Source organism: Nomascus leucogenys, chromosome 20, assembly GCF_006542625.1.
Source record: "Nomascus leucogenys isolate Asia chromosome 20, Asia_NLE_v1, whole genome shotgun sequence".
Lineage (NCBI taxonomy): Eukaryota > Metazoa > Chordata > Mammalia > Primates > Hylobatidae > Nomascus > Nomascus leucogenys.
In genome coordinates, this window is record NC_044400.1 from 67,569,529 (window position 1) to 67,596,228 (window position 26,700).

Below are 26,700 nucleotides of genomic sequence, written 5' to 3' on the forward strand. Positions count from 1 at the left end.
GGCACCAGGATTACAGGCATAAGCCATCATGCCCAGCCCAACTTCTAAACTTTCATAAAAAACAAGACCATCCTGTATGTGCTCAAGCATGTGTTCCTCCTTTTTTGAGACGGAGTCTTGCTCTGTGGCCCAGGCTGGAGTGCAGTGGTACGATCTCGGCTCACTGCAACCTCCACCTCCCGGGTTCATGCCATTCTCTCCCTCAGCATCCCGAGTAGCTGGGACTACAGGCGTGTGCCACCACACCCGGCTAATTTTTCTGTATTTTTAGTGGAGAGGGGGTTTCACCGTGTTAGCCAGGATGGTCTTGATCTCCTGACCTCGTGATCCGCCCGCCTCGGCCTCCCAAAGTGCTGGTATTACAGGTGTGAGCCATCGCGCCTGGCCGTGTTCTTCCTTTTATGCTTTAAAAATTTATTCTATTCCTCTTTGGCCGGGCACAGTGGCTCACACCTGTAATCCCAGCATTTTGGGAGGCCGAGACGGGTGGATCACTTGAGGTCAGGAGTTCGAGACCAGCCTGACCAACATGATGAAACCACGTCTCTACTAAAAATACAAAAATCCGAGTGTCGTGGCGCACGCCTGTAATCCCAGCTACTCAGGTGGCTGAGGCAGGAGAATGGCTTGAACCCAGGAGGCAGAGGTTGCAGTGAGCTGAGATCGTGCCACTGCAGCCTGGGCAACAGAGTGAGACTCTGTCTCAAAAAAAAGAGAAAAAAATTATTCCTCTTTTATAAACAAATGTTTGAAAGTATTTTTAATGATTTAAAAATAGTCCACTGGATGGAGGTATCATAATTTACATACTACTGGCATTGAGGAATCTAATTTTTCAGCAATTGTAATCACATCTAAGTATTGCTATAAGACTTTGATGTCTGTTATTACTGCATCATATTTACTTGTTTCATCTTTATTTTCTCCAACAAAGTTGTGTCCCATTGGCTGACTTCTATTTTTACATTAATTAGCATATTTTTAAAAAATCAACTTAAAAATCCAGATTTGCAGGTCCTCTTGAGAAGAGACAATCAGGTACAGCCACTTAGTGCTGCCTCCTTTAGTTGTGGTATGAGCTCCCGGTAATCTCATTTGTTATTTGCCTGGCCCATCTGTAAGCGCTGAGTCAAGGAACACGTCTGGTTCCTAGGCATATCCTTAGGGCCCAGAAAGCACACTGCCTGGCATAAAGGAGCTAAGTATTTATTGAAAGGAAAAGCAAACCTTACTATCCTTCAGTACCAGGACAAGCACTGAACCCACCACCATCAGTACCAAGACACACATATGGAATGTCAGAGGAGACAGCACTGAAACTGGGGGAAATCTATAGTCTTCACAAGGTGGCATTTGCTCCCTGTAATGCAAAGTATGGCCAAGTTGCTCCTTAAATTCTTCACCATGTCTTTACATGAAACTGCTCATTAGCATCTCTCCCAAGGAAAACTGAAACTTGAAGACAGTACTAACTAGTCAGCCCTCCGTATCCGTGTCTTCTGCATCTATGGAGTCAACCAAATGCAGACAGAAAATATTTTGAAGCGGGGGAGATGGCTGCATCGGTACTGAACATACACAGACTTTTTTTTCTTGTCATTATTCCCTAAACAATACAGTGTAACGAATATTTACATAGCATTTACATTGTATTAGGCAGTATAAGTAATCTAGAGATGACTTAAGTATACTGGAGGATGTACATAGGTTATATATAAATACTATGCCATTTTACATAATGGATGTGAGCATCGTGGGTTTGGTATCTGAGGTGGGATCCTAGAACCTATCCCCCATGCATACTGAGGGACAACATATACATACCCATGAATACTTTACTTGTTTTCAAGTTAGTGGTTTTTTATATAATTATTCACTTGTCCTCAAAATATTTCAATCAACCCCCTAAGAGTCATCTATCAGTTTTAAAATTTGTCATAGAAAAGATGAACAATCCCCTCAAACAAGAACATGCTATCTTCCCTTAAAGTAATAAAAAATGGCAGACATAAGTATTTAAGGTGGTCCAGTTGGGACGACGGCTCTAAAGATGATTTCATTATATATTTAAATAGTTTATTCTCTGTAATTCCAGAATTATTTCCACAGCCCATTTCAGAACTACTAGTAACAGAGGCATACTTCCCATTTTCATTTACAAGGCACATTTGGAGCCCTATGTTGTGATGCTCACTGATCAATGTTACCAGAATTGTTCATAGTCTGGAAGAAACTTCAAAGCCCCAAGGAAAGTGAGGATAGCACCACACTCATTCAATCCTAAATTATGCCCAAGCATTAAGAAAATGAAAAGAGAAACCGTGACTGGATGGTCATCCACGAATATGTCACTGTTCCTACAATCTGGGGTACGGCCTGCCTTTCAAAGGACAGTAACATCTGTTTCAGTGTCTATGATGTGCTGGGCCATGGACATCAACCTGTATCGTCTCATTTAATCTTCGCAGGCATCCTTCCTGTGAACGAGGTGCTATTATACCCCTTTTATGGATGAGACAACCAAAGCCTAGTCCAAAGTCACGTGCTATTAAAAGTTAGGACAAGTTTTAAAATCAGGTCTTCTATTTCTGAAGACTGTGTACTTCCTCCTATCAAGAGCCTGAGCTTAGAAACTGGTTCTTATTCTCCTCTTGGAACCCGAGCTTCTGGAACTCAGAAGGGGCTCAGTAGTATTTGGGGAACCATCACCCGGTGTGGTCTGAAAGCTCACCCAGAAGGTCACACTTGCTTACATAGGGCCAACTTTCCCACCTTCTCACCCCTCAGACTTAGAAAAAAGTGGGGTAGAATGCTGCTATTAAGCATCTAGGAAAAGTATTTCCCAAGTGGTAATTATGAAAGTTATGTTTAAATTGTAGAACTTGATGTATCTGATGTATCTATCCTCTGTGATTCCTCATTTACAGTAAGGGGGTACCCGCTTCACTGCTACTGCCTCCCCCAATCCCCCACCCTAGAAGCTCTGCTTTTCAGGTAAAGTGTTTGCTAAACTGAATAGGTAGACCAAAAACCATGAAAACACTATAATGCCAGCTTTGAAAAAGAACTCTTAGCAATAGACCTGTGGACTATTTTTAGACCTACATATAAAAGGGAACATGATTTCTGCCAAAGTAAAGGCTCAGCATGACCAGGGCAAGAATAAAACCAAAGGATAAAAAATGATCTAAATTTTCATCTTAAAAGAGGTAGTCTGACGTTAAGATTCAGAAATTAATTTTTTTAAAAAAGGGCTAGAGTCAGGATGAATTACTGTGAAGAGAACATTTGGATGAAAGATTATGAACACTGGGATTTGGCAATAAGACAACACTTGTTTGTCATCCCTTTAGGAATCTATTCCCAGCCCTCCAGGGCTGGTGGTGTCACAGCCTGTATTAAAGAGGCTTTCAAGAAACTCCCTCCAGCCTTTACAGCTCTTCCAGGCAAATGGAATTGTCCCCAAGTACCAATGCTCAAAAGGGCCAAGGAACTTGTCCATGGCTAACTGACTAGTCAGTGGCACAGATGGGAGTTCCACCTGAGCCTGGCCTTAAAGCGCAGGCTTCACACTGTGTCACTTGTTAAATGAGGATCCTGCTACCCTGGTAAAATGTTTTTCCTTATGACATCAAGTATAAAGGTTCCGGAAAAAAAAAAAAAGTAAAGCTCTGAAAGCTCAGAGGGTATCAGATACATTACAATTAGTTTAAAAAAGTAAAAGAAAGCTATTGACTTGGGGATTTATCACTAATCTTTTCAGATCTGTATCAAATGGTAATTGTAACAGAAACCATCTCTTAACATCATTTTATTTTATATGTTATGTTATGTTATGTTATGTTATGTTATGTTATGTTATGTTATTTTTTGAGAGGGAGTCTCGCTCTGTCACCAAGCTGGAGTGCAGTGGCGCAATCTCGGCTCACTGCAACCTCCACCTCCGGGGTTAAGCGATTCTCCTGCCTCAGCCTCCCGAGTAGCTGGAATTACAAGCACGCGCCACCATACCCAACTAATTTTTGTATTTTTAGTAGAGACAGGGTTTCACCATGTTGGCCAGGATGGTCTCGATCTCCTGACCTCATGATCCGCCTGCCTCGGCCTCCCAAAGTGCTGGGATTATAGGCGTGAGCCACCGCTCCCGGCTCTTAACATCATTTTTAGATGTCACTCTAGGTGAGCTGATCTGGCCCACTTGTTATTACTTTGTTTAAAGGTACAGCCCGGGCTGGGCACAGTGGCTCACGTCTGTAATCTTGTAATCCCAGCACTTTGGGAGGCTGAGACGGGTGGATCACCTGAGGTCAGGAGTTTGAGACCAGCCTGGCCAACATGGTTAAACCGTCTCTACTAAAATATAAAAATTAGGCCAGGCGCAGTGGCTCATGCCTGTAACCCCAGCACTTTGGGAGGCCGAGGCGGGCAGATCACCTGAGGTCAGGAGTTCGAAACCAGCCTGGCTAACATGGCAAAAACCCCGTCTCTACTAAAAATACAAAAATTCGCCAGGACTGGTGGCAGGTACCTATAATCCCAGCTACTTGGGAGGCTGAGGCAGGAGAATCACTTGAACTCGGGAGGCAGAGGTTGCAGTGAGCTGAGATCGCGCCACTGCACTCCAGCCTAGGTGACAGAGTGAAACTCTTGTCTCAAAAAAAAAAAAAAAAAAAAAAGGTACAGCCTGGAATGCTTTAAAACAACGAACCTAATATTCAAAACATTTTACAACTGCAGAACAATTCCTCTGGTGAAAGATCTTTGAATGCCAATGGACCAAGCCAAATTTTAGCAAAATAATGCCGCAAGTATAGTGTGTGAAATCCATGCAACAAACAAGACTTCCTTCAAACAAAATCAAGGCAAGTGCGCAGTCTGACCTGTTAAGGTGGCGGCATTGAGGATGACCTTCGGGTTAAACGTGTGTGCGTAACAGAGCGCATCAGCCAGTATGAGCCTCCCCTCAGCATCAGTGTTATCAACCTGCAGAGGGTCAAAAACAGAAAGGGTGACAGCGTGAGTAAAGAATATGAAAACTAGACACTTGCAACAGTGTTCGACAGAAAAGTTGGAAAAAGCTACCGTGACGTGTGTCATTATCAAACCATTCATACTTCCATGAGGATAGGAACATATCTAATCTGGAGAGCAAATATGATTTAATAATCCCCCAGCACCTTGGGAGGTAGAGGTGGGCAGATAGCTTGAGCCCAGGAGCTCGACACCAGCTTGGGCAAGATGGTGAAACCCCATTTCTAATTAAAAATAAAAAAATAATAATAATATAATAATCACTGTACCAGAGCTGATGACCTAAGGTTGATGACTTTGGAAGCCAAAATAAATAGAAAAATGTCTAGTCCATTTTACCCATAACTTCATAACAAGAAGGGGAAAAATGTACAGATTTCCGAAAATGAGGTTAAAGAGCTTAAGAAAGCTACAGCTACATGGCAGTCTCAATCCTAGAAATGAAAACTCTTGCAATTTCAGTAACACTTCCTAATTATATTCCTTTCTTTTAAATAGAGGTCCGGTCATTTTATGAGTGACTTGTAATACACACATGCATGCACGTGCCACCCAGAGGACCTGCTGCCACATCCCCTTGAGTGCAGGGCCCATGATGTAGGACAGTGTTTTCCACCTCAACACCTACAATGGAAAAAAGTCACTCCTAGCACAGGTATATCCAGAAGATAGCCCACAGTTTTACTGCTTTGCCGCACTCTGCAGGGCGGGCAGCAAATTCATGGAAAAGTGAGTGTATAGCATACAGGAAGTGGGAGGAACAATAAGTCTGGAAAAACATTCTTCAAAATCCCAAAAAAAGATACTTCTGCCTTTGCAAGAAAAGCTACTCAGGGGCCAGGAATGGTGGCTCATGCCTGTAATCCTAGCACTTTGGGAGACCAAGGTGGGCAGATCACTTGAGTCTAGGAGTTTGGGACCAGCCTGGGAAACATGGCAAAATCCTGTCTCTACAAAAAGCTAGCCAGGCATGGTGGTACGCACGTGTGGTCCCAGCTACCCAGGACGCTGAGGTGTGAGGATCACCTGAGCCTGGGGAGGTCAAGGCTGCAGTGAGCCATGATCACACCACTGCACTACAGCCTGGGTGACTGACACAGCGAGACCCCACTTCAGGAAAGGGAAAGGGAAAGGGAAAGGGAAGGAAAAGAAAGGCTACCCAGCACTAAAGACAGCACCCTCCCCAATATGGTTCTGGGGCTCTGCATCCATCCAAGCTGTCTGTGGTTATGTGGCTACCACGGGATTCCTGAGGAACGCCAGATGGGGAGTGCTGTGTCCCCCATTTACAAACCTGGATTGTCTTCCCATTCTTGGCTCTAACAACATCCCCCGGCTTGTTGGCCTTGCCGCTGGGCATATTTTCACAAAGAGGGGCCAGACCTATTGGAAAGAATGTATGAAGCCACACAGTATATGCTGGGTACAAACATGCCACCCATGGGACAAGAGGCCACCTGTGAGCCATGAGAAGCAAGACACAAAGGCCACCTTAACGAACTGATCAAATTTAACATCATCAATGACACAACTGACATGATATGTCAGCAACAAGAAGTACACATCACCCATGTAGCATTCTTCCCAAATAAGTCTAACTTGATTCTAATCAAGAAGAAGCAATTCAAATAAATGCAAATTGCAGAATATCATGAAACAAGCCTAGACCCTTCAGAACTGCTAATGCCATGGAAGAAAACAGGAATAGGGTCTAGACTCAAGAAATCTAAAGGGGCACCAACGGCAATGTGTGGTCCTTGATTAGTTTCTGGATTTAAAAGCTAAATATAGGCCAGGCGCGGTGGCTCATGCCTGTAATCCCAGCATTTTGAGAGGCCAAGGAGGGCGGATCACCTGAGATCAGGAGTTCGAGACCAGCCTGATCAACATGGAGAAAGCCCGTCTCTACTAAAAATACAAAATTAGCCAGGCGTGGTGGTGTATGCCTGTAATCCCAGCTACTCGAGAGGCTAAGGCAGAAGAATCACTTGAACCCGGGAGGCGGAGGTTGTGGTAAGCCGAGATCACGCCATTGCACTCCAGCCTGGGCAACAAGAGCAAAACTCCATCTCAAAAAAGCCCAAAACACCAAAAAAACCTAAATATAAATAAATAAAATGGATATTTTTCACACAACTGGAAACTTGAATTAGGTTACTGTATTAATCCTTGGAAAAGATAATGGTTTTGTCATTACATAGAATGTCCTTTTTCTTAGAGGACATGTCATGATGTCTGCAACTGACTTTTAAATAATTCAGGAAAAAAAAGGACTACGATAGTGAAGGAGGGGGCCATGTCTGACAAACCTGGATTCCAATTCTACCTTCCTTGTGCAATGGACATGCCTCAGGGCATTATTATTTAACCTACGACTCTCTCCTCCTTCCCCGTCTCCTCTGAAATGAGTATGAGCAATGCTATTACACAAACTCCCAGTACTGTGCCTGGGAGTTTTTATCTTCCATTACCAAGAACTGCCACATAATGAGTACTTTTTCTGTCCTAGGTACTTTCTGTGTGCCATTTCACTGGCCACAGTCCTATGAGGCAATCAGTCAATGAGCCAGCAACGTCCTGCCACCCCAAGTACCAAGCAAATTTCATAATGTCAACTACAAACTTGACATTATGTGCCCCTGACTGCTAACCACTTTTTGCAGAAGTAAAATAAATCAATTCCAGTTAGAGCCCACTGGTTGCAAGATACATTTAACTCAATCAGCTCAGACAGTAAAATACTTATCTGAGCTAAACAGCTTCTGCTTGATGACTATTTAAAAATCATTTCTTATCTTTTCAGATTAGGGGAAATCATATCTGTTGTCTCTGTTCTCCTACCTGGCTGGAATCCAGAAGCTCTATGAGATGTAATCCGTTGCCCCACTTACCTATAATATTAATGGGCAAATTAAGCTTTGCAGCAGACACGATGGCTGAGCATATAGTTGCAGCTCCTCCCATGTCAGCCCTCATGAGGTCCATATTTGCAGAAGCCTTGATGGAGATACCACCACTATGGGGAAATGGACAACGTGCAATATTAATAGCAAAGAAGATGGCCAAAATCACTTTATTTAAAAAAGTAAAGACAGGCACGGTGGCTCACGCCTGTAATCCCAGGACTTTGGGAGGCCGAGGCGGGTGGATCACGAGGTCAGGAGATCAAGACCATCCTGGCTAACACGGTGCAACCCCATCTCTACTAAAAATCCAAAAAAATTAGCCGGGCGTGGTGGCGGGCCCCTGTAGTCCCAGCTGCCACCATGCCTGGCTAATTTTTTGTGATTTTAGTAGAGACGGGGTTTCACCGTGTTAGCCAGGATGGTCTCGATCTCCTGACCTCGTGATCCGCCAGCCTCGGCCTCCCAAAGTGCTGGGATTACAGGCATGAGCCATCGCGCCCGGCCTTTAGCTCATTTTATTTCTACTTGAATGAAATTTAAACAGTGCCACTGGAAACATTACTGTATCATAAAATCAAGACTGCGCAAATTCCATCTCTGTATTGTCTCATTAACTCCTGACACCCACATAGTCTATTCAGCAAATTTTATGAATTGGTCAACTTATGGAACGTGAAGGTCATGAGCTGTTAAGAAAAGCTGATGAGCTCATAGAGATGACTGGAGGCATTTCTCTGAAACTGACAGAAGGACAGAGGGCTAACATTTCCTTCCAACGCTGCACAAGGTGTGCTATATCCTGCTGATGGCAAAATACAACCTAAATGAGGCACAGGCCCAACGGCTCAGAGACAGAACTTCAACATGAGAACTGAATAAGGCTGCAATTAGCAAGAAACCAAACTACCTGACCCCAAGAGGCTTCTAACTAGCTAGTGGTTTTTCTGCTTCCAGTCCGCAGGAGTCCAGAAGCAACATGCTTCACAGGCCAAGCACAGAGCCAGGGGCTTCGACTCTGAGTTCTAATTGAGATCTGCTGCTCATGTGCCCTGGTGGCTCACTGGAGAGAGGTCTGCCTGCTGCTCTGAAGTCTGCTTTCCTTCCAAATTAAGTCCTAATTCTCACTGACCTCAGAAGCACTTGTTACTTAGATGGTTGGCATGTTCACCGAGAATTAAAGATGATCCCCTGGCTCAAACAAGAAAAATACATGGGAAAACCCCATGGACAAAGGGAACGCGCTGTTGCATTTGCAGTTCTTCTGTCCACCTGCCACATTTATCTGCAGGCCTCTTCTGGAAGTTCTGCTCTCTAATTCCTATGACTATGGTTCTAAGGTAGCCACCAGTTAAAGATCAGCAATCAGCTTTGGCTCACTTTTTCAATCTCTCTCAAATCCACCCACATTTCTACTCAGCTGCCCTCATTGATGCTACTACCCTCTGTCATTTGGATGTCTGTCAGGTATCAGTCTCACCACTGTCATTTCATTAATCATAAAGACAGCACATTTTTACACACACACAAAATCTATCTCAATCAAAATCTCAGTGGGTTTTGTTGTGTGAAAAAACAAGCAGGCCGGGCGTGGTGGCTCACGCTTGTAATCCCAGCACTTTGGGAGGCCGAGGCGGGCGGATCACGAGGTCAGGAGATCGAGACTGTGGTGAAACCCCTTCTCTACTAAAAATACAAAAAATTAGCTGGGCGTGGTGGTGGGCGCCTGTAGTCCCAGCTACTCGGAGAGGCTGAGGCAGGAGAATGGCGTGAACCCAGGAGGCGGAGCTTGCAGTGAGCCGAGATTGCGTCACTGCACTCCAGCCTGGGCGACAGACCGAGACTCCATCTCAAAAAAAAAAAAAAGAAAAAGAAAAAGAAAAAACAAACAGATTCACCAAGTGTGGTGACTCACGCCTGTAATCCCAGCACTTAGGGAGGCTGAGGCAGGCAAATCACTTGAGCCCAGGAGTTCGAGACCAGCTTGGGCAACATGGCAAGACCCCATCTCTATAAAAAATACAAAAATTAGCGGGGCATAGTGGTGCGCATCTGCAGTCCCAGCTACTCGGGAGGCTGAGGTGAGAGGATCACCTGAGCCCAGGGAGGTCAAGGCTGCAGTGGGCTGAGATTGCACCACTGCACTCCAGCCTGGGCGACAGAGTGAGACCCTGTCTCAAAAAAAAAACAAAAAAACAAAAAAAACAAAAAACCCAAGCAGATTCTAAAATGTATATGAAAATACAAAGGATGTAGCCAAAGTCATTCTGAAAAAGAAGAGCAAAGCTGGAGGACTCATGTGACTAGATTTCAAGCCTACTCAAAGCTGCAGTAATCAAGATATTTGGTCTTCAGGCACTGGTGAAAGGATACAGAGCCCAGAGGCAGACCTACAATTATATGGACAACTGATTTCCACCCGAGGTGCCAAGGTAGTCCAGTGGGGAAAGGACAGTCTTTTCAACAAACAGTACAGAAGTAAATGAATAGCCACATAGGAAAAAAAAAAGACAAAAATAAACCAGGTCTTTTCACACCATACACAAAGATTCAAAGTGAAGCATAGCCTCAAAATCTAAAACTCACTTAAAATGAAATACATTTTTAAAAAGCCTTACAACTCTGTAAAGCCAACACTCCTATAAAAAAGGGCAAAAGATTTGAATACCTTACTACAGAAGATATACCAATGTCCAATAAGCACATTAAAAAATGCCCAGCTTTGGCTGGGCGTGATGGCTCATGCCTGTATCCCAGCACTCTGGGAGGCTGGGGCAGGCAGATCACTTGAGATCAGGAGTTTGAGACCAGCCTGGCCAACATGGTGAAAACCCGTCTCTACTAAAGATACAAAAATTAGCCAGGCATGGTGGCACGTGCCTATAGTCTCGGCTACTCGGGAGGCTGAGGCAGGAGAATCGCTTGAACCCAGGAGGCGGAGGTGCAGTGAGCCGAGGTGCACTCCAGCCTGGGTGACAGAGCGAGACTCCGTCTCAAAAAATAAAAATAAAAAATGACCAACTTCATTAGTCACTAGAGAAATGCAAATTAAACCACAGAGAAATCACTGTATACTCACTGGTACAGCTAGAATTATAAAGACTGACAATATCAAATACTGACGAAGGTGTAGAACAATTAGAATCTTTGCACACTGATGGTAGAAGTGAAAATGTAACCGCTTTGGAAAAGTTTGGTAGTTTCTTAAAAGTTAAACACACAGTTATTATACAACACAGTGGCTGTATTTACGCAAGAGTAAGGAAAACACGTCCACACAAAGGCTTACAGATGCTCTTAACTTTATTCCTAATAGCCTAAAACTGGAAACAACACAACTTTCCACCAATAGATGAACGGGTAAACAAAATTTGGCATTTCCATACAATGGAACACTACTCAGCAATAAAAAGGAAGAATGACTGACATGACCAACAACATAGATAAACCCCAGATACTATGCTGAAAGACAGAAGCCAGACATCAAAGACTGCATTTATATGACTTTCCGGAATAGGCAAAACTAATCTGCAGTAACAGAAAGATGATCGGCTGTCTGGAGCAGGGACAGGGGGCGAATGACTACAAAAAGGCAGAAGGGAACTTCTAGGGGATGATAAAAATGTATTTTCCTGACACTGGTGAACGGTGCATAGGTGTATACATTTGTTCTTTGGTTTTTAAAATCAATCTATCGACCTATCTAATCTACCTGTTTGTTTATTTAAAGATGTTGTTTTACTATGTTGCACAGGCTGCTCTTGAACTCCTGGGCTCATGTAATCCTCCTACCTCAGCTTCCCAAGTAGCTGAGATTACAGGTGTATGCCACTGCACCCACGCGGGTGTACACATTTGTTAAAACTCATTGAGCTGGCCACTTAGAGGGTGAATTTCACGGTATGTGTAAATCTCATGTCATTCCGTTTGGTGGAAACCCTTCAGCTACGGCCAACTGTTCTTAGAGCAGAGTGTAAAATCCAAGCAGGCCCACAGCAACCAAGCTTGTGTACCTCTCTAGCCATATCTTGCCCCTTCTCTCCATCACGTTCTTGTGTGCAGGCACACTGGTACTCTTGCCATACCAGGAATTTACCCTGCTCCTTCCCGCCTTGCAGCCTTCACCATGCTTCCCTGTACTTGAATGCCTGTCCCTAGTCTCTCCTGAGCTAATTCCTCCTGATCCTTCACATCTTCAGCTAAAACTGACACTCCTGCAAGGAAGCCTTCCCTAAACCCAAAGAAGACTTTCGCTTTAAGTCTTTGGGTTTAGGCCTCTTTGTTTTTATTCTCAGCAAAAAGTATAAATGTGGACTTAACAATAAACTTCACCCTTAGCATAAAAATATTTGTGTCACAATTGGCAAAACATTTAAGAACAGTTTAGGGCCAGGCGTGGTGGCTCACACCTGTAATCCCAGCACTTTGGGAGGCCAAGGTGGGTGGATCACAAGATCAGGAGTTTGAGACCAGCCTGGCCAACATGGTGAAACCCCATCTCTACGTAAATAGAAAAAAATTAGCCAGGCGTGGTGGCAGACGCCTGTAATCCCAGCTACTCGGGACTAAAAATACAAAAAAAAAATTAGGGGGCATGGTAGCAGGCACCTGTAATCCCAGCTACTTGGGAGGCTCAGGCAGGAGAATTGCTCAAACCAAGGAGGAGGAGGTTGCAGTGAGCCGAGACTGCACCAATCCACTCCAGCCTGGGCAACAGAGCACGATTCTGTCTCAAAAAAAAAAAAAGTTTAGGCTGGGTGTGGTGGCTCACACCTATAATCCCAGCACTTTGGGAAGCCAAGGCAGGCAGATTGCTTGAGCTCCGAAGTTCAAAACCAGCCTGGGCAACACAGTGAGACCTTCTCTGTACTAAAAATAAAAAAAAAATAAAAAAAATAAAAAAAAAGTTTAACTTTCTAAATTGTATTTGCTGTATTGTTTTTATAATATACACTTTAGTACAATAGTATAATGCATGTAACTTATAAAAAAGCATGCACATTTTGAAAGGGATGTGCTCAAGATCTTTTACTGACTGCCTATACCAGGAAAACCATTTGGAGATCAATGCTGCCTATACCAGGAAAACCATTTGGAGATCAATGCTTTAAAGAAGAAAATGTGAACTAGTGGGTGGGAGACACAAGGAGGCACTTTGACCTGCTAACACAAGGAGACCACACTGGCAGCAAGCTATGCCAATGACAGGGGCTTCCTACGTCTAGAAGCATTCCAGAAAGGGCACAAAAATGTACAAGGGGACATCAACATCGTATGGTTATCTAGCAGCATTTTCCAAAGTAGTTTCCAGGTAATATGATTCCCAGGAATCAGGGTTCCTTCAAAAGGAAATACAGAAAATGCTATATTCTGTACCCTGAGAAGCCTTTGTAGTTAAGCAAATAAAACAAAAATGAAACCCCTCATGTGTTTCTCTAACCTAGTTTTTTGCTAAGTAGCCCTTTTTATGCCTCATACCCGCTGGCATCCCTGAAACTTGTGTTTGGTGGCAAATGCTTCCCACGGGAAATACCAAACTCCACCGTCTTTCTCAGTTCAGCCTCTCCTTGGCTGAAATAACCAGATACAGTTTCCAACTCTAAGAAATACTTATGGTTGAATAAGATTAATGGGAGCTAGACTGGTCAGCTAAAAGAAGTAATCATCTGAAGCAAGCAAAGGGAAGACAGCATAATCCAAACAGGGGCATCACCACTAACCTCGTGGAGAATCTTTAACAGCCACAGAGGACAAGCAAAGTGCATGGCAGAAAAATCTGAAGACACTTTAGGCAGAGCACAATGGCTCACACCTATAACCCCAGCACTTTGGGAGGCTGAGATGGGAGGACTGCTTGAGACAGCAGTTTAAGACCAGTTTGGGCAACATAGTGAGAACTCATCTCTATAAAAAAAGGACACGACACACCTGAGTTTGACTTCTGACTCCACTTACTAGTTATGGGACTTTGAACAAATTATTTAAACTCTGAGTCATGGTTTCTTTACCTGGAGAATGTCTACAATACCTAGCCCGCAGGGGTATGGTTAGGGCTAACACATGCAAAATACCTGATAGTCTCTGACGTATTCTAAGCATTTTAGAGGTGGTAGCATAATAAATTTAAAGTAATGTATACCTTCAACCAAACACCATGCTTTTGAATCAAACTATAAACCGGCCAGGCACAGTGGCTCATGTCTGTAATCCCAGCATTTTGGGAGGCTGAGGTGGGCGGATCACTTGAGGCCAGGAGTTCAAGACCAGCCTGGCCAACACGGCGAAACCCCATCTCCACTAAAAATGCAAAAATTAGCTGGGTGTGGTGGTGCACGCCTGTAATCCCAGCTACTTGGGAGGGTGAGGCACAAGGATTGCTTGAGCCTGGGAGGCAGAGGCTGCAGTGAGCCGAGATCACGCCACTACACTCTAGCCTAGATGACAGGGTGAGACTCTGCCTCAAAAAAAAAAAAAAAAAAAAAAAAAAAAAAAAAAAAAAAAAAATCAAACCAAAAAAAACCCTATAACCAAGTAATTTAACTGCATACAAATCATTCACCAAAATACAAAGCACAGACACAATAAAAAATACCTGTCAAAGGTAATTCCTTTCCCAACAAACACCAGGGGTGGTTCATTTGCATTGGGGCTGCCTTTGTAGTGAATTTCCAAGAAGACTGGGGGCTCGTCAGATCCTTTGGCCACACTGAGGAATGATCCCATTGCCTGTTCCTCAATCCAAGACTTGGGTCTATAGGGTAGAAAGAGGGAAAAAGTAAATATACTGTTACCTTTATTTCAAAATAACAGAAAAAGCTCATCACAGTGTGTGAAAAAGTATAATATACAAACTCTTAAAGTATACACACATTAAGGTTTCAACTATCACGTCCCATTATTTGCTTTCTGTGTATTCTTGGGCAAGTCACTTGATTCTAAGCCTATTTCCTCATCTATAAAATGAGGTCTGTAACTCTTTCATCAAAAGATTATTGAGTTACTAAGAGAAGTCATGTGTGGTATCTAATACAATGTCAACTAATAGTCTACAGTCTTTATAATTAATTTCCTCCCTCCAATCTACTCAGATATTTCTACAATTTTAATTTAAAGATGAAGTTAGAAGGCCGGGTGCGGTGGCTCATGCCTGTAATCCCAGCACTTTGGGAGGCTGAGGTGAGAGAATTGCTTCAGCGCAGGAGTTTGAAACCAGCCTGGGTAAAAAAGTGAAACTGTCTCTAAAACAAATAAGGTAAGATATAATAAAGATGAAAGTAGAGGCCAATGAAGGAGGATTACTTGAGGATAGAAATTTGAGACCAGCCTAGGCAACAAGTTGAGACTCAGTCTCTACAGAAAAAAAAAAAAAAAAAGAAAAAATTAGCCAGGCATGTTGGTGCATGCCTATTGTCCTAGCTACTGCAGAGGCTAAGACAGGAGGCTCGCTTGAGCCCTAGAGGTCAAGGCTGCAGTGAGCCACAATCTCGCCACAGCACCCAACCTGGGAAACATAGCAACACCCTGTCTCTTAAAAAAATAAAACTAGCAATAGGCTCTGAGACCACAAAGAGTGCTTAAAGATAGGTAAGGGATCCATTACTTTATTTCTAAAAATGAAAAAAAAAAAATCAACCAAGAAACAGCAAACCAAAGCTATATTCCAATGACTGGAAAAAAAAATATCTTATTTGCTTTTTAAGAACTGTTGAATTCTATCTTTTTAATGTTGTCACACACTGTTTCTCACAGTTTCAACTGTAGCTTGAGGCATCTTTGATTTAAGTGAGAAAACTAGTTAGTTCTTACTTAATAAACATGGGATCAGTGGGGTAACAGAATGGAAACGGTCCTTAGTTCAGACTAGAAAACTGATGCCATATTGCTCTTCTTTCTAGGCTGGAAGCACAAAAGGGCTTTGTATTGATTTCTGGCCACGGTAACTAGGCCAAGAAAGAAATCCTATCCTCCTGCAGACCAGCAACAACCACAGCCAAGGAATGCTCCTCGGGCATTTGCCATCCACTTGTTAAAATGATTAAACTAGGACTGCATCATGGTGGGATGACCAGCACACTTCAAAGGGAAAAAAATTTAAAATTGGAAGATGAAACAGTTTTAAAAATCACTTTAAGAAAAAACAAAACAAGGCTGTGCAATGTGGGCATTTTAAATCATTAACTCAGTTCTTGATGTCTGATTAAAGTCCTGCCCTTGTGGAAGAACTGCCTGTGTTTCTCTGATACACACCAACCTACAATGGAGAGTGCTTAGCACAGCTATGTCTCAGTTTAACAAGTCATACCCCACCCATGCGTCCTGCCTGGTCTCTGCTAAACTCTTTTCCCTTTGCTCAGCTACAAGCCTTGCAGCTTCCTCACCTGAACTGTCCTGCCCCACTCTCTTGTACTGTAACTTCTAAGCAACCTGCCGGACTCTCCTTAGGCTCCAGTCTTTTTTTTGAGACACGGTGTCTCTCTGTCGCCCAGGGTGGAGTGCAGTGGTGTGATCTCAGCTCACTGCAACCTCCATCTCCCAGATTCAAGCGATTCTTGTGCCTCAGTTTCCCGAGTAGCTGGGATCACAGACATGCACCACCACTCCCAGCTAAGTTTCATACTTTTAGTAGAGATGGTGTTTCGCTATGTTGGCCAGGCTGGTCTCGAACTCCTGACCTGAACTGATCCACCTGCCTCAGCCTCCCAAAGTGCTGGGATTATAGTCATGAGCCACCACGCCTGGCCTAGACTCCATATTCTTATTAAAATTTTTATTTTAGAGATGGGTCTTGCTATGTTCCCTAGGCTGGCCTTGAACTTCTGGACTTGACTGACCCTCCTGCCTGCCTCTTGAGTAGCTGCAAATAGAGGCGTGCACAATCGCACCAGCAGCTCCATATTCTTTGGCAGTCCCCCTCGTCCCTCTGATCCTGCAGCACCCTCTGCAAACCCCATTTACCTCCCTATTCCTTCTTACAACATCCTCACTTTCTGCAAGGACAAAGACCACTGTCATGCATCTTTGTATGACAAATTCCAGGTACACCAGAGGGGCTGTCATAACCACTATTTGGTGACCAAAAAGGTACTTTTATAGAACCTAAACATTGCTATAGATTAAGCATATACTAACCATTCCAGAAATTTTATCAAGCTCTAAGTACTGTGCTTTCTACAGCCTATTCATTTTTCTTCACTCTGTCTAAACCATAGATGCTTTCCTGAAAAACATGAACTCTAATCACAATTAAGTACTAAAGAATTCTTTTAAATGGAAGTACCCTTGGGAAACAACTTTGACAATAAAGAATTCTTTAGGTCAAACAAATACCTGTTGATTTGTTTTAATTATAAATTCCCAAATGCTCAGAGTTTGTTTGCTTAAAGGGCTGGAGATCCCAAGAAAGCGATGGAACTGGACGAGCAGGCTTTCAGCTCCAACAGCCTCCCACTGACACAGCACTCAGGGCCGCCTGGGAGCACCAATGCTGGAGTCTAAGCTAAGGGAATCTATGCGGCAGAAATTCTCATCCCGTGTCTAGTTAGGCATGCTGTGTTCTTCATTTGTGTCCAAAAGTGAAGATAGGAATAATTCACCAAAATAAACCATGTTAAGTTCCTCAAAAAATTAAACAGAGCTACCATTTGATTCAGCAATTCAACTCCTAGGCATATACCAAAAAGAAATAAAAGGCAAAAACAACCAAAGTGTCCATCCCCTGATGGCTTTAGGGAATGAGAAACAGGGAGTAACTGCTAATGGCTATAGGGTTTCTTTTGGGGGTTATGACAATGTTCTAAAATTGATTGTGGTCATGGTAGCACAACTCTGTGACTATTCTAAATATCAGGCCAGGCGTGGGGGCTCATGGCTGTAATTCCAGCACTTTAGGAGGAAAAGGCAGGAAGATTGCTTCTGCCCTGCAGTTTAAGACCAGCCTGGGCAACATGGCGGGACCCATCTCTACAAAAAATTAAGAAATTAGCTGGGCATGGTGGCACACACCACTAAACCCAGCTATTCAGGAAGCGAGGGTGGGAGGCCTGAGCCCAGGAGTTCGAGTCCATGTTCATGCCACTGCCCTCCAGCCTGGGCAACAGAGCAAGACCTTGCCTCAAAAAAAAAAAAAAAAAAAAATCACTGAATTGCACACTTTGCATTGGTGAATTGTATGGTATGTTGTGTCTGAATAACACGGTTATGAAATATACATGTACATAGTATATCATGGCACTCTCTCTCTCAAAGGCACGGAAACATAGAAAGAACCTCAAATTCAGCTCTATTCCAGCTCCCGTGTGGCCCCCGGTGGGTCATCTCAAATCTCTGGTCTCAAGTTATTCCTCTAAATAGTGAGGGAGCTGGATTTTAGGATCTCAAGGACTCCCTCTGATTGTAACATCCTGAGTCTGTGACACAATCCTGAATTACCTGATATGGACCTCGGTTTTACTACTAGCACTTTTGAGATTCTTCTCAATAATTTCGGCAAATCTGGTTGGCGTCATCTCATTGGCTGGCGTCTCCATCAATTGGCGTGCCAAGTTCTGCCCAGAAGCAAACAGGACTCCTTTCTGCCAGGCCTCCTGATCCCCACTGGCAAAAGAAAGATAAAGTGACTGTCAAACAACCTCTCAAGAACGCTGACTATGAGACACTCTTACCTTACAGAAAACAAAAGAGGAAGACTACAAATCATAAACGATTGGCACACAGGACCTGGATTCATTTTTTGTGATCTGACCCAGGGCAGCAGATGGTATGGTGCAAAGAGCCAGAAAACATCACCACGCAGAGCAGAACCAGAGGGTATCCGGTCAGGCACTTCCCTTTAGAATCCTCAGCTGCATGAAAAACGGCCTGTGCTGTGGCGTCTTTGAAGCTCTAAATCTACCACATAAATGAAGAGGCTTCCACAGAAAGGCCCGTTTTGTTCTCCTTCACTGTATCAGGAATGATGCAGCCCCATGTGCTAACTGCAAAGCAAGCGTACGGCAATGGCTCTAACGTGCAACTGAAGACCTTTTTGCTTTCTTTTACCTAAGTCGGGGCTCCAAATTCCAACCTATCCGTAAGCAGGACCAGCTTTAGAAGAAAAAGGATACAGGCACGTGTTTCACAACCCTGGCTCTTCCTGTGGCAGCACAGAGGTGGGTGAGTAACAGTAGATGGCCTAGAAGTCCTGCCACGTGCCCCCTACTTGATGTGCTCTTTTGGATGATGACACAAACCCCATAAAATCGGTATTACAACTCTACTAAACAAATGCAGAAAATGAGGCACAGAGATTTCAGTCACGTAACCAGCAAGGTCCCCCAACGAGTAAGTGGTGGAGCCAGGACTTAAGCCCATGCTGACTGGCTGCAGAGCCCGCACTCTCCCTCACTCCCCACAACTGTCAACCCTTGGGCAGTGCCAGGGCCCCCACTGTGCTTGGCACCATCTGCCGAAGGTCTCATCTTATTTATTCCTGATGGCAGGGACCCCACTAGCCCACAAGGGCAAGAACCAAGCATCCAGAGGATCTCTTCATCTGTGTGGTGCTTGCGTTTAGCACAAGGCCAGCAGGTGCCAGGTAAATGAACATCATCTGGGTTGAAACCTGTGGGATATGTCTGTCATGTCATTCCTCCCTCTCAGGTAAGAGCTACCTGGTTATGGCTTCCTTGCAATCAGAGCAGGGAGGGGTCAGGGAGTCATAGGGGAATCAGACACATGCTGAGAGCCAGGAGCAGAGCTTGGGCTTAATTTTGACCACATTATTAAAATGGCTGAGGCAATAGGGAGGTCACAGCCAAGCCATGCAGCTGTGGGTGGCGCTGAAAAGCAGGCAGCTCATATCCCAAAAGCTAGGCTGTCAGAACGCCAGAGAGCACCACCCTCCTCCTAATTTGCTTCCATCACCTTCCATAGAGCTTCGCCGACACGGCCATCTTCTTTTTTTGCTTTAGGTCATCGTATTCATAGAGACCAAGCACCGCTCCCTCTGCAGCAGCCTGAGCGTCTCCACAGGGATCCACCTCCACAGAAGAGAGCTCCAGGTCTTGAATCTGCCTGCACCCCGCTTGAAAGGACAGAGGAATCAGAAAACTGGAGTCAGTCCAAGACAACTCAAAGAGCAGACAGCAGAGGCATGGTGTGGTGTGCTGAGAAAACAGCCCTGGGGTTCAAATCCCAGGCCTGATACCCAAATGTTCTGAGCCTCATTTCCTCTTCTGTAAAATGAAGACGTGAGTGCATTTTACAGCAAGTACCTCACTCCCAGGTGGTGGTGAGGACAGGCTGATGGAGAGAATGAACAGCTCCTCCCGGAGCAGTACAGGCTCTCAGGAAGTGGCAATTATTCCTAGGATTATTTCTGAAACACTATGATTTCCTGATGAAGCTTCCCAATTGCCAAGAGCTTCTCTGATTAAAAATGACAGGGAAATGATGACGCTGAAATTATATCCAAGGAACTGGGCAAAGTCCATTATTAACACAGCATTTTATTAAGATCAGGTCAGCAAAAACTCTCAAAAGTTATTAAATAACCACTTCAATGATATTTGAAGTAAAGTTAATGAGCATTTATAATATACACAGGCCTAAAGAGTAATCAAGCCAATTATCACTGTTTCAGAAATGTTTTCCAAAGCATATTTAATCACGGCTCTTGACGGTATTAGGCCCGTCCTGCTGCTTAACACTAAGTGACTCAATGGCCTCTGCCTGGGACATACTGGGACAGGCACACACCTTTGGCTAGTGATAAACAAGCATGCCACGCTTTGCTTCCTTAGTCTCTTCATTTGTAAAATCTGATGACTCTGTGTTATTTAAAAGTCGGGAAGCATCAGGGTGGCATTACAAAAAATCTACACACTACAGGTTCTGGGAAAACACAGCTCTAATATGACAAGAGTGAACAAATGGTAGTAAAACACCCAAACAAGATACAGATATATTAAAAATAAAATTCCATTAGCTAACCTTCTGTATTTATCATAAGGCCAACCATATTCAGCAAGAGGAAATGAATTTTTGTTAAGATGAATTATTTCTGTGTGAATGTGGTAAGGGGTGGCGACTGGTAAAAGGACAGAAAGGGGGAAAGAGAGGTCATCGTAAAGAGTGGATCCTTAGGATTCTTTAAACTTAAAAAGTGAAATAACCTGCAACAGCAGCTCTGATGTTTTCTTTGCCTTCATGCCAGTTTTCCTGTTCGTCGATTCCAGCTGCCTTTTTGCCGAGGCCAACTAGCACCACGCTGGGGAAGTCCTGTCCCACAGATACACCAAATCAACCACTTTATTTCTTTCAAGCGTTCATTTCCAGCAGGGAATTCTACATGTGGAGACTCCCTGAGCTCCCACACAATTACCTTAACTGCAGCAACAGGGCTAAACTCAGGGTGAAATTTGGTTGTGGTTTTTTTATCTTTAAACCTTTGTGTTCTGGCAAAATTGTATAACTTCTATGTTTGAGAGGCAGAGTAAGTGAGGATACTCTTGCAAATAATTCTATGTAAGCCAGAGCCACGACTGGATAAAGCAAGCCTTCAGATTGAGGAATATAAGATAGGCAGTACTTTTTGACAGCAATTCGCCTCTTAATCTTAAATGTCTCTGCTTAATACTGGAATAAAATCATACAATCCAACACAAAATGTTTAGTATGACTAGACAGCCCCAATACTTGGTATACAGTAGGTGCTCATTGAAGGTTTACCAAATGATCATGTTCTTCTCATACCTGATGCAGACCATAAAAGGTTCGAGTCTTGCCTGCCTTCAGAGGTGGTCCAGATCTAAAACAAGAAGAAATAGTCTTTTTAAAACAAGCAGTTTGCTTGGCTCACTTGGGAAGGCACACTTACAGACTCAGCATTATCACACTATTCTGCTAACTGCTTCCATGGTCTTTTTCACTTATGATTTTATCCAAATACAGAATGCTGTCAAGCCAGATTTCTTTCTCTCTCTCTCTCTTTTTTTTTTTTAATAGAGACAGGGTCTCATTATGTTGCCTAGGCTGGTCTCAAATTCCTAGGCTCAAGCAATCCTCCCACCTCAGCCTCCCAAGGTGCTGGGATTACAGGTGTAATACAGATGACACTGCTCATCTACCGTGCCCAGCCCAGATTTCTTAGGTGTAGCCTTTCTAATTCTAGCTCAAAAACTATTTAACAAACTTTCAGATTAGATCTAACACAAACATATTTGAAAACAATGGAAAGCAATGCCACAGCTGCACAAGGCATCTGAGCACTGACTGACGCTGAACCGAATGAATCTCAAACCTTTTCAATAAAAGACACAAGACACCAAAAACACTGCAGTAATCTAAGTGGTGTTTAGCTTGGAGGTTGTATATCTATGTGGTTTCTCCATAGACTGGATACCCGAACCGGATACTGACTATCCTGGGCAATTTCCAAACAAAACAGATCCGTGACTATGAGAGGCCTATAGCACAGATGCTCTGGAATGCAGCTGACAGCCATCCATTAGGAAGGCAGGCGTTCTGTACTCACAGGTTAGCTTTTGGATTAATGAATTAATCAATGCACTTGAGAATGCTCTGTGTACCACAAGAACTGATAAAAAATTGAGAGGAGATACAAATTCTCTTAACTGATGATTAGTTACTGTAATTATTAGACTGCATCTATTAGATTCTAATAGGCTATCTATAATACGAATAATACATAGTTGCAGTGGTTTACATGGATACTTCTATGACTGCCAAATATAGCGCGCAGTCAAAATATTTCCCTACTGTCAGGATCTCCAGCCCCATGGAGACTTTTTGTATTTTAACTATATCCCCAGGTGATTCACAGATATTGTAAATTTTGAGAGGCCCTTGAAACTTCAGGCATGCAATAAAAGAGCAAAACCCTTAGGCTGCTATTAACTATCCTAGGGATCCTGCTGTCTCTCACAAGAAAAGGGGAGTTAAAAGAAGTAGAGAGGGTGGTGGGAAGGCAGCTGGGAGGAAGAGGGTGGGGAAAGTGAATTTGAGCCAGGAGGGTGGGCTGAGGAAATCTGGTACTTTCCAGATTATTCTGGATCAGTCTTTCACAGTAGATTTGTGATTGTGCTGGAAATGGCCTGACTTCCCAGAACTGCAGACCCATCCATACTGAAACAAAGTATCACAGTGCATTCCAAAGACACATGCTTTCACTTCTGCTTCTGGCCAGAGCACTTCCCGGCATTGTCTCTTCTGACAAAAAGGCATAGAAAAATATTCTCGGCCTGGCACAGTGGCTCACACCTGTAATCCCAGCACTTTGGGAGGCCAAGGCAGGCAGATCACTTGAGGCCAGGGGTTCAACACCAGCCTGGCCAACAACAGTGAAACCCATCTCTACTAAAAAAAAAAAAAAAAAAATATATATATATATATATATATATATATGAGCCGGGAGTGGTGGGGCATGTATATAAATTAGCCGGGAGTGGTGGGGCATGCCTGTGATCCCAGATACTTGGGTGTCTGAGGCACAAGAACCACTTGAACCCAGGAGGCAGACGTTGCAGTAGGTCAAGATTGTGCCACTGCACTCCAGCCTGGGCAACACAGCAAGACTCTGTTTCAAAAAAGAAAAGAAAAGAAAAAACACTGTTTCGATTTGGGGGCACTTTAAGAACTAGAGCCCACAAGCAACACTTACATGTTCAAAGTCTCTCTCAGCTTTCCAGCTATCAATTTATCAAAATTCTCTCCTGCACTTGTGAACTGTGGCACATCATCTTCTTTTTCTTTGGAATAGATTCCTAAAACAAGGCCCTGGGAATAAGCAAAAAATATAAACATAATAGAATTAGAGTAGATCCCTCAGAGAGGCTCAGGAGTCCCCAAATTCCAGAAGGAACAAATAATTCCACCCAAACCGTGTCCTCCCCACGGACAGAAGAAAGCAAAAAAAGAAGCAGGTGCTGGGGTCAGCTACATGTGCACCTGCCCAAGTGTTTCAGATTCCTGCCAAAGCAAGACCCATCACTACCGTCCTGGACATTGCCCTGGGTTTTTGTGCTCACTCCCAGGAGACAGCTTCACTTTCAAATAAAGCAGAAAGATGTTTTGTTTAAGAAAAATCCATTTGTCACCAAGTTAGACTCTGAAAGGATTCAGAACATGCCACTCCAAAATATACCGCTTTGGCACATTGGTTATTTTGAGCTAAAGGCGCTTGAGAAACAGCAGGTGCAGAACTCTCTGACCTCCCTTTCTCCCTAAAAGCAGGTCATACAAATTCCCACGAGAAAGGTGATCTCCCTGTACTAGGAAAAGGAGAACATTCTTATCACCAGAAACCGCAAGTCAACACCAAAATGGACCTGTACAAATAAACCTACTGAACTCACCCTTATCTTCTATAGTTACCCTATATGATTTCCTAGTCATTATTCCACAATTTACTAACCCAAGCCACTTTGTCTTGTCACACCCCCACAATGCACTGTTCTTTGTTTAAAAAGGTAAACAAGCTTTTGGGCCCAACCCTTCTTCAGGTCATTTTCCTCTTGCAGACTCCTCTGTATACGTAAAAATAGTAAATAAAATCTGTATCCTTTTCTCTTGTTAATACATCTTATATCAGTTTTCTTAGGCCCAGCCACAGAACCTAGGAGGACAGAAGGAAGATTTTCCTACCCTACAATCCTCAAGTGCAAATCCCAGATATTCTAGGATGCCATTCCAGTCAAGCCAATGGCTGTGCCTCCCATCATAAGGACTGTTGCCACGTAAGGACTGTGGTCAACACAGAGGCTGTAAGAGAAGTACCAACTTCCTAGGGAGGGTAGAAGCATTCTGCTAAGTACTTAGCGGCTCACTCCCTTCATCTCCTTCACAAGTCTCAGGTCTCAAATACCAGAAATGAGGAAGCAAACCTAGGGTGATACTTAGTATTTACTTTTGCACGGCAATTTATGACTTTAAAAATGTTTTGTCTGCCTCATGGCAACTCTGTGAGGTGGAAAGAACAAGTAGCCTTATCCCCCTTGACCGATAAGGAAACTGAAACCTAGTTAGACACAGGAGCTCCTGTGTGGTAGTTTGAAACTGAAACCCAGTTTGACACAGGAGCTCCTGTGTGGTAGGACTGAGTGAGAATCCAGTCCCAGCAGTTGGTCTTTCCCAAAACCACACAGACACTTAGAATGTGCCCTCTCGGTCTTTTCCACCAAAGAAAACAGCCTTCCTTGGCATTGGTAACTCTGCCAGGTTCTAACTTTCCTAAGATTGTTCACTCCACGGGAATCAATGGAGCCAACTGGGCAACTGTTATCTGGGTAGGCTGTGGCACAGTACTGGAGACAGCACTGGTCAGGCGACCGGTCTCTCCGCCACTGAGATACCTGCAGGAGACTGGAGCTCAAGCTCCACCTAGAACGTTCTTCTGCAGGGACAGTCATCTCTTTCTGGTGCTCAGGCATGACTCCCAAGCTTGTGCTGGTTCCGAGAGCCATTCCCTTTGCAGATTCTTCACATCTGAAATGCGGCCTTCGTAATTTTTTGAAGTTCACTTTTCTTCTGGAAGATGCTCTTAATTCTGGGAAACGTGGGTCTCTCCGCAAAGCCCTTTTCTCTAGAGAGGCATGCTTTTCCTCTAGAAACCCTTCCAAGCCACTTAACTCCCTGACCTTTCACTTCCGCGGGGGAAGGAGCCCTGTGACTCTGGGACCTCAGAAACCCTTTCACCTTGGCAAACTCGGGCTTCCTCCAAGCTCGGGTGGGAGCCCCACCGCCGCGTCTTTCCCCAGGTTACTGCCAGGACCGCAGGGGACGACTGGAGCAAGTGCGCGGCCGAGCGGAGCCGGGTAAAGGGCGGCTACAGCCATCACCCCCTAGCCCCGAGCAGGGGAATCGCGCCCTCAATACGACCGCTGGGGTCCTCAGCGGCCTAGGCCGATCCCCGCAAGGAGAGAATTTTTCTTTTAAACTGATTTTTGCAACTTGGCTTGGGCGCCCCGGACACCGCGGCTTCGACCAGCCCCGCAGCCCCAGGCGCCCACGGGCAGGGCTCCAGCGGCGGACCATGAGCGAGCCGCCGCCTCTCACCTTCGTCATGTCTGCGGTGGAGAGACTCCGGCTCCCGAAACGTCTCACGGCCAGACGTCGGACGACGACTCGCCCCGCAGCCGGAAGAGGCATCAAGAACATCTTGTCGGCTCGGCCCCTTGCACCGCCCTCCAGCGAGCACGTGGAGAGCGCTGGGCGGGCGCGCGCCTTGGGGCGGGGCTTTCGGGGCGCAGACGGCGCGCGCGCGGACTAGCTCGGGCGCCGGGCGAGCGGACGTGCGTCTAGGGGCGGGGCGGATGGGCAGCACCGGCCAACTGGACCGTTGGGACCAACCCGCGGCTGTGGAGGGGACTCAGGGGTGTGCCCGCATTCGTGTGCGTGTGCGCATGCGGGCGGGGGCTAAAAGGCGGGGCTTCCGGAAGCGGTTTACAGTCCGGGGACGAACGCGAAGTCGAGGGGCGGGACCGATACGGTGACGTCACACGATGGGTGGGGCGGAGGCGGGGCGAGTTCTGCAAGCGGGCGTGGGCGGAGCGCTGGGCAACTCCCGGGAAATAGGAGCTGAGTGCCAGAGCTTGTTGTCAAGGTTGCTGAATAGACGACTGCATAGTGAAGACACTCACACTGAGTTTTCGTTTGTTTGTTTTGTTTTTTTGAGTCGGAGTCTCGCTCTGTCGTCCAGGTTGGAGTGCGATGGAGCGATCTCGGCTCACTGCAACCTCCCGCTCCCTAGTTCAAACGATTCTCCTGCCTC

At 44.7% G+C, this 26,700-nt stretch overlaps 1 protein-coding gene across 1 annotated transcript in view; it reads right to left on the reverse strand.

The window, feature by feature from the left end:
* Positions 1-26,250, reverse strand: part of LAP3 (leucine aminopeptidase 3) — a 30,809-nt gene extending 4,559 nt beyond the window's left edge. Inside the window, exons 1-10 of the mRNA XM_030801157.1 lie at positions 25,986-26,250; positions 23,593-23,708; positions 21,666-21,720; positions 21,086-21,191; positions 19,836-19,995; positions 18,363-18,527; positions 14,527-14,685; positions 7,923-8,047; positions 6,326-6,414; positions 4,881-4,983 (exon numbers count right to left, since the gene is read on the reverse strand). Coding sequence (XP_030657017.1) covers positions 4,881-4,983; positions 6,326-6,414; positions 7,923-8,047; positions 14,527-14,685; positions 18,363-18,527; positions 19,836-19,995; positions 21,086-21,191; positions 21,666-21,720; positions 23,593-23,708; positions 25,986-26,087 — 1,180 coding nt within the window. The 5' untranslated portion in view covers positions 26,088-26,250. The remainder of the gene's footprint in view (positions 1-4,880; positions 4,984-6,325; positions 6,415-7,922; positions 8,048-14,526; positions 14,686-18,362; positions 18,528-19,835; positions 19,996-21,085; positions 21,192-21,665; positions 21,721-23,592; positions 23,709-25,985) is intronic.
* Positions 26,251-26,700: the final 450 nt, after the last annotated feature.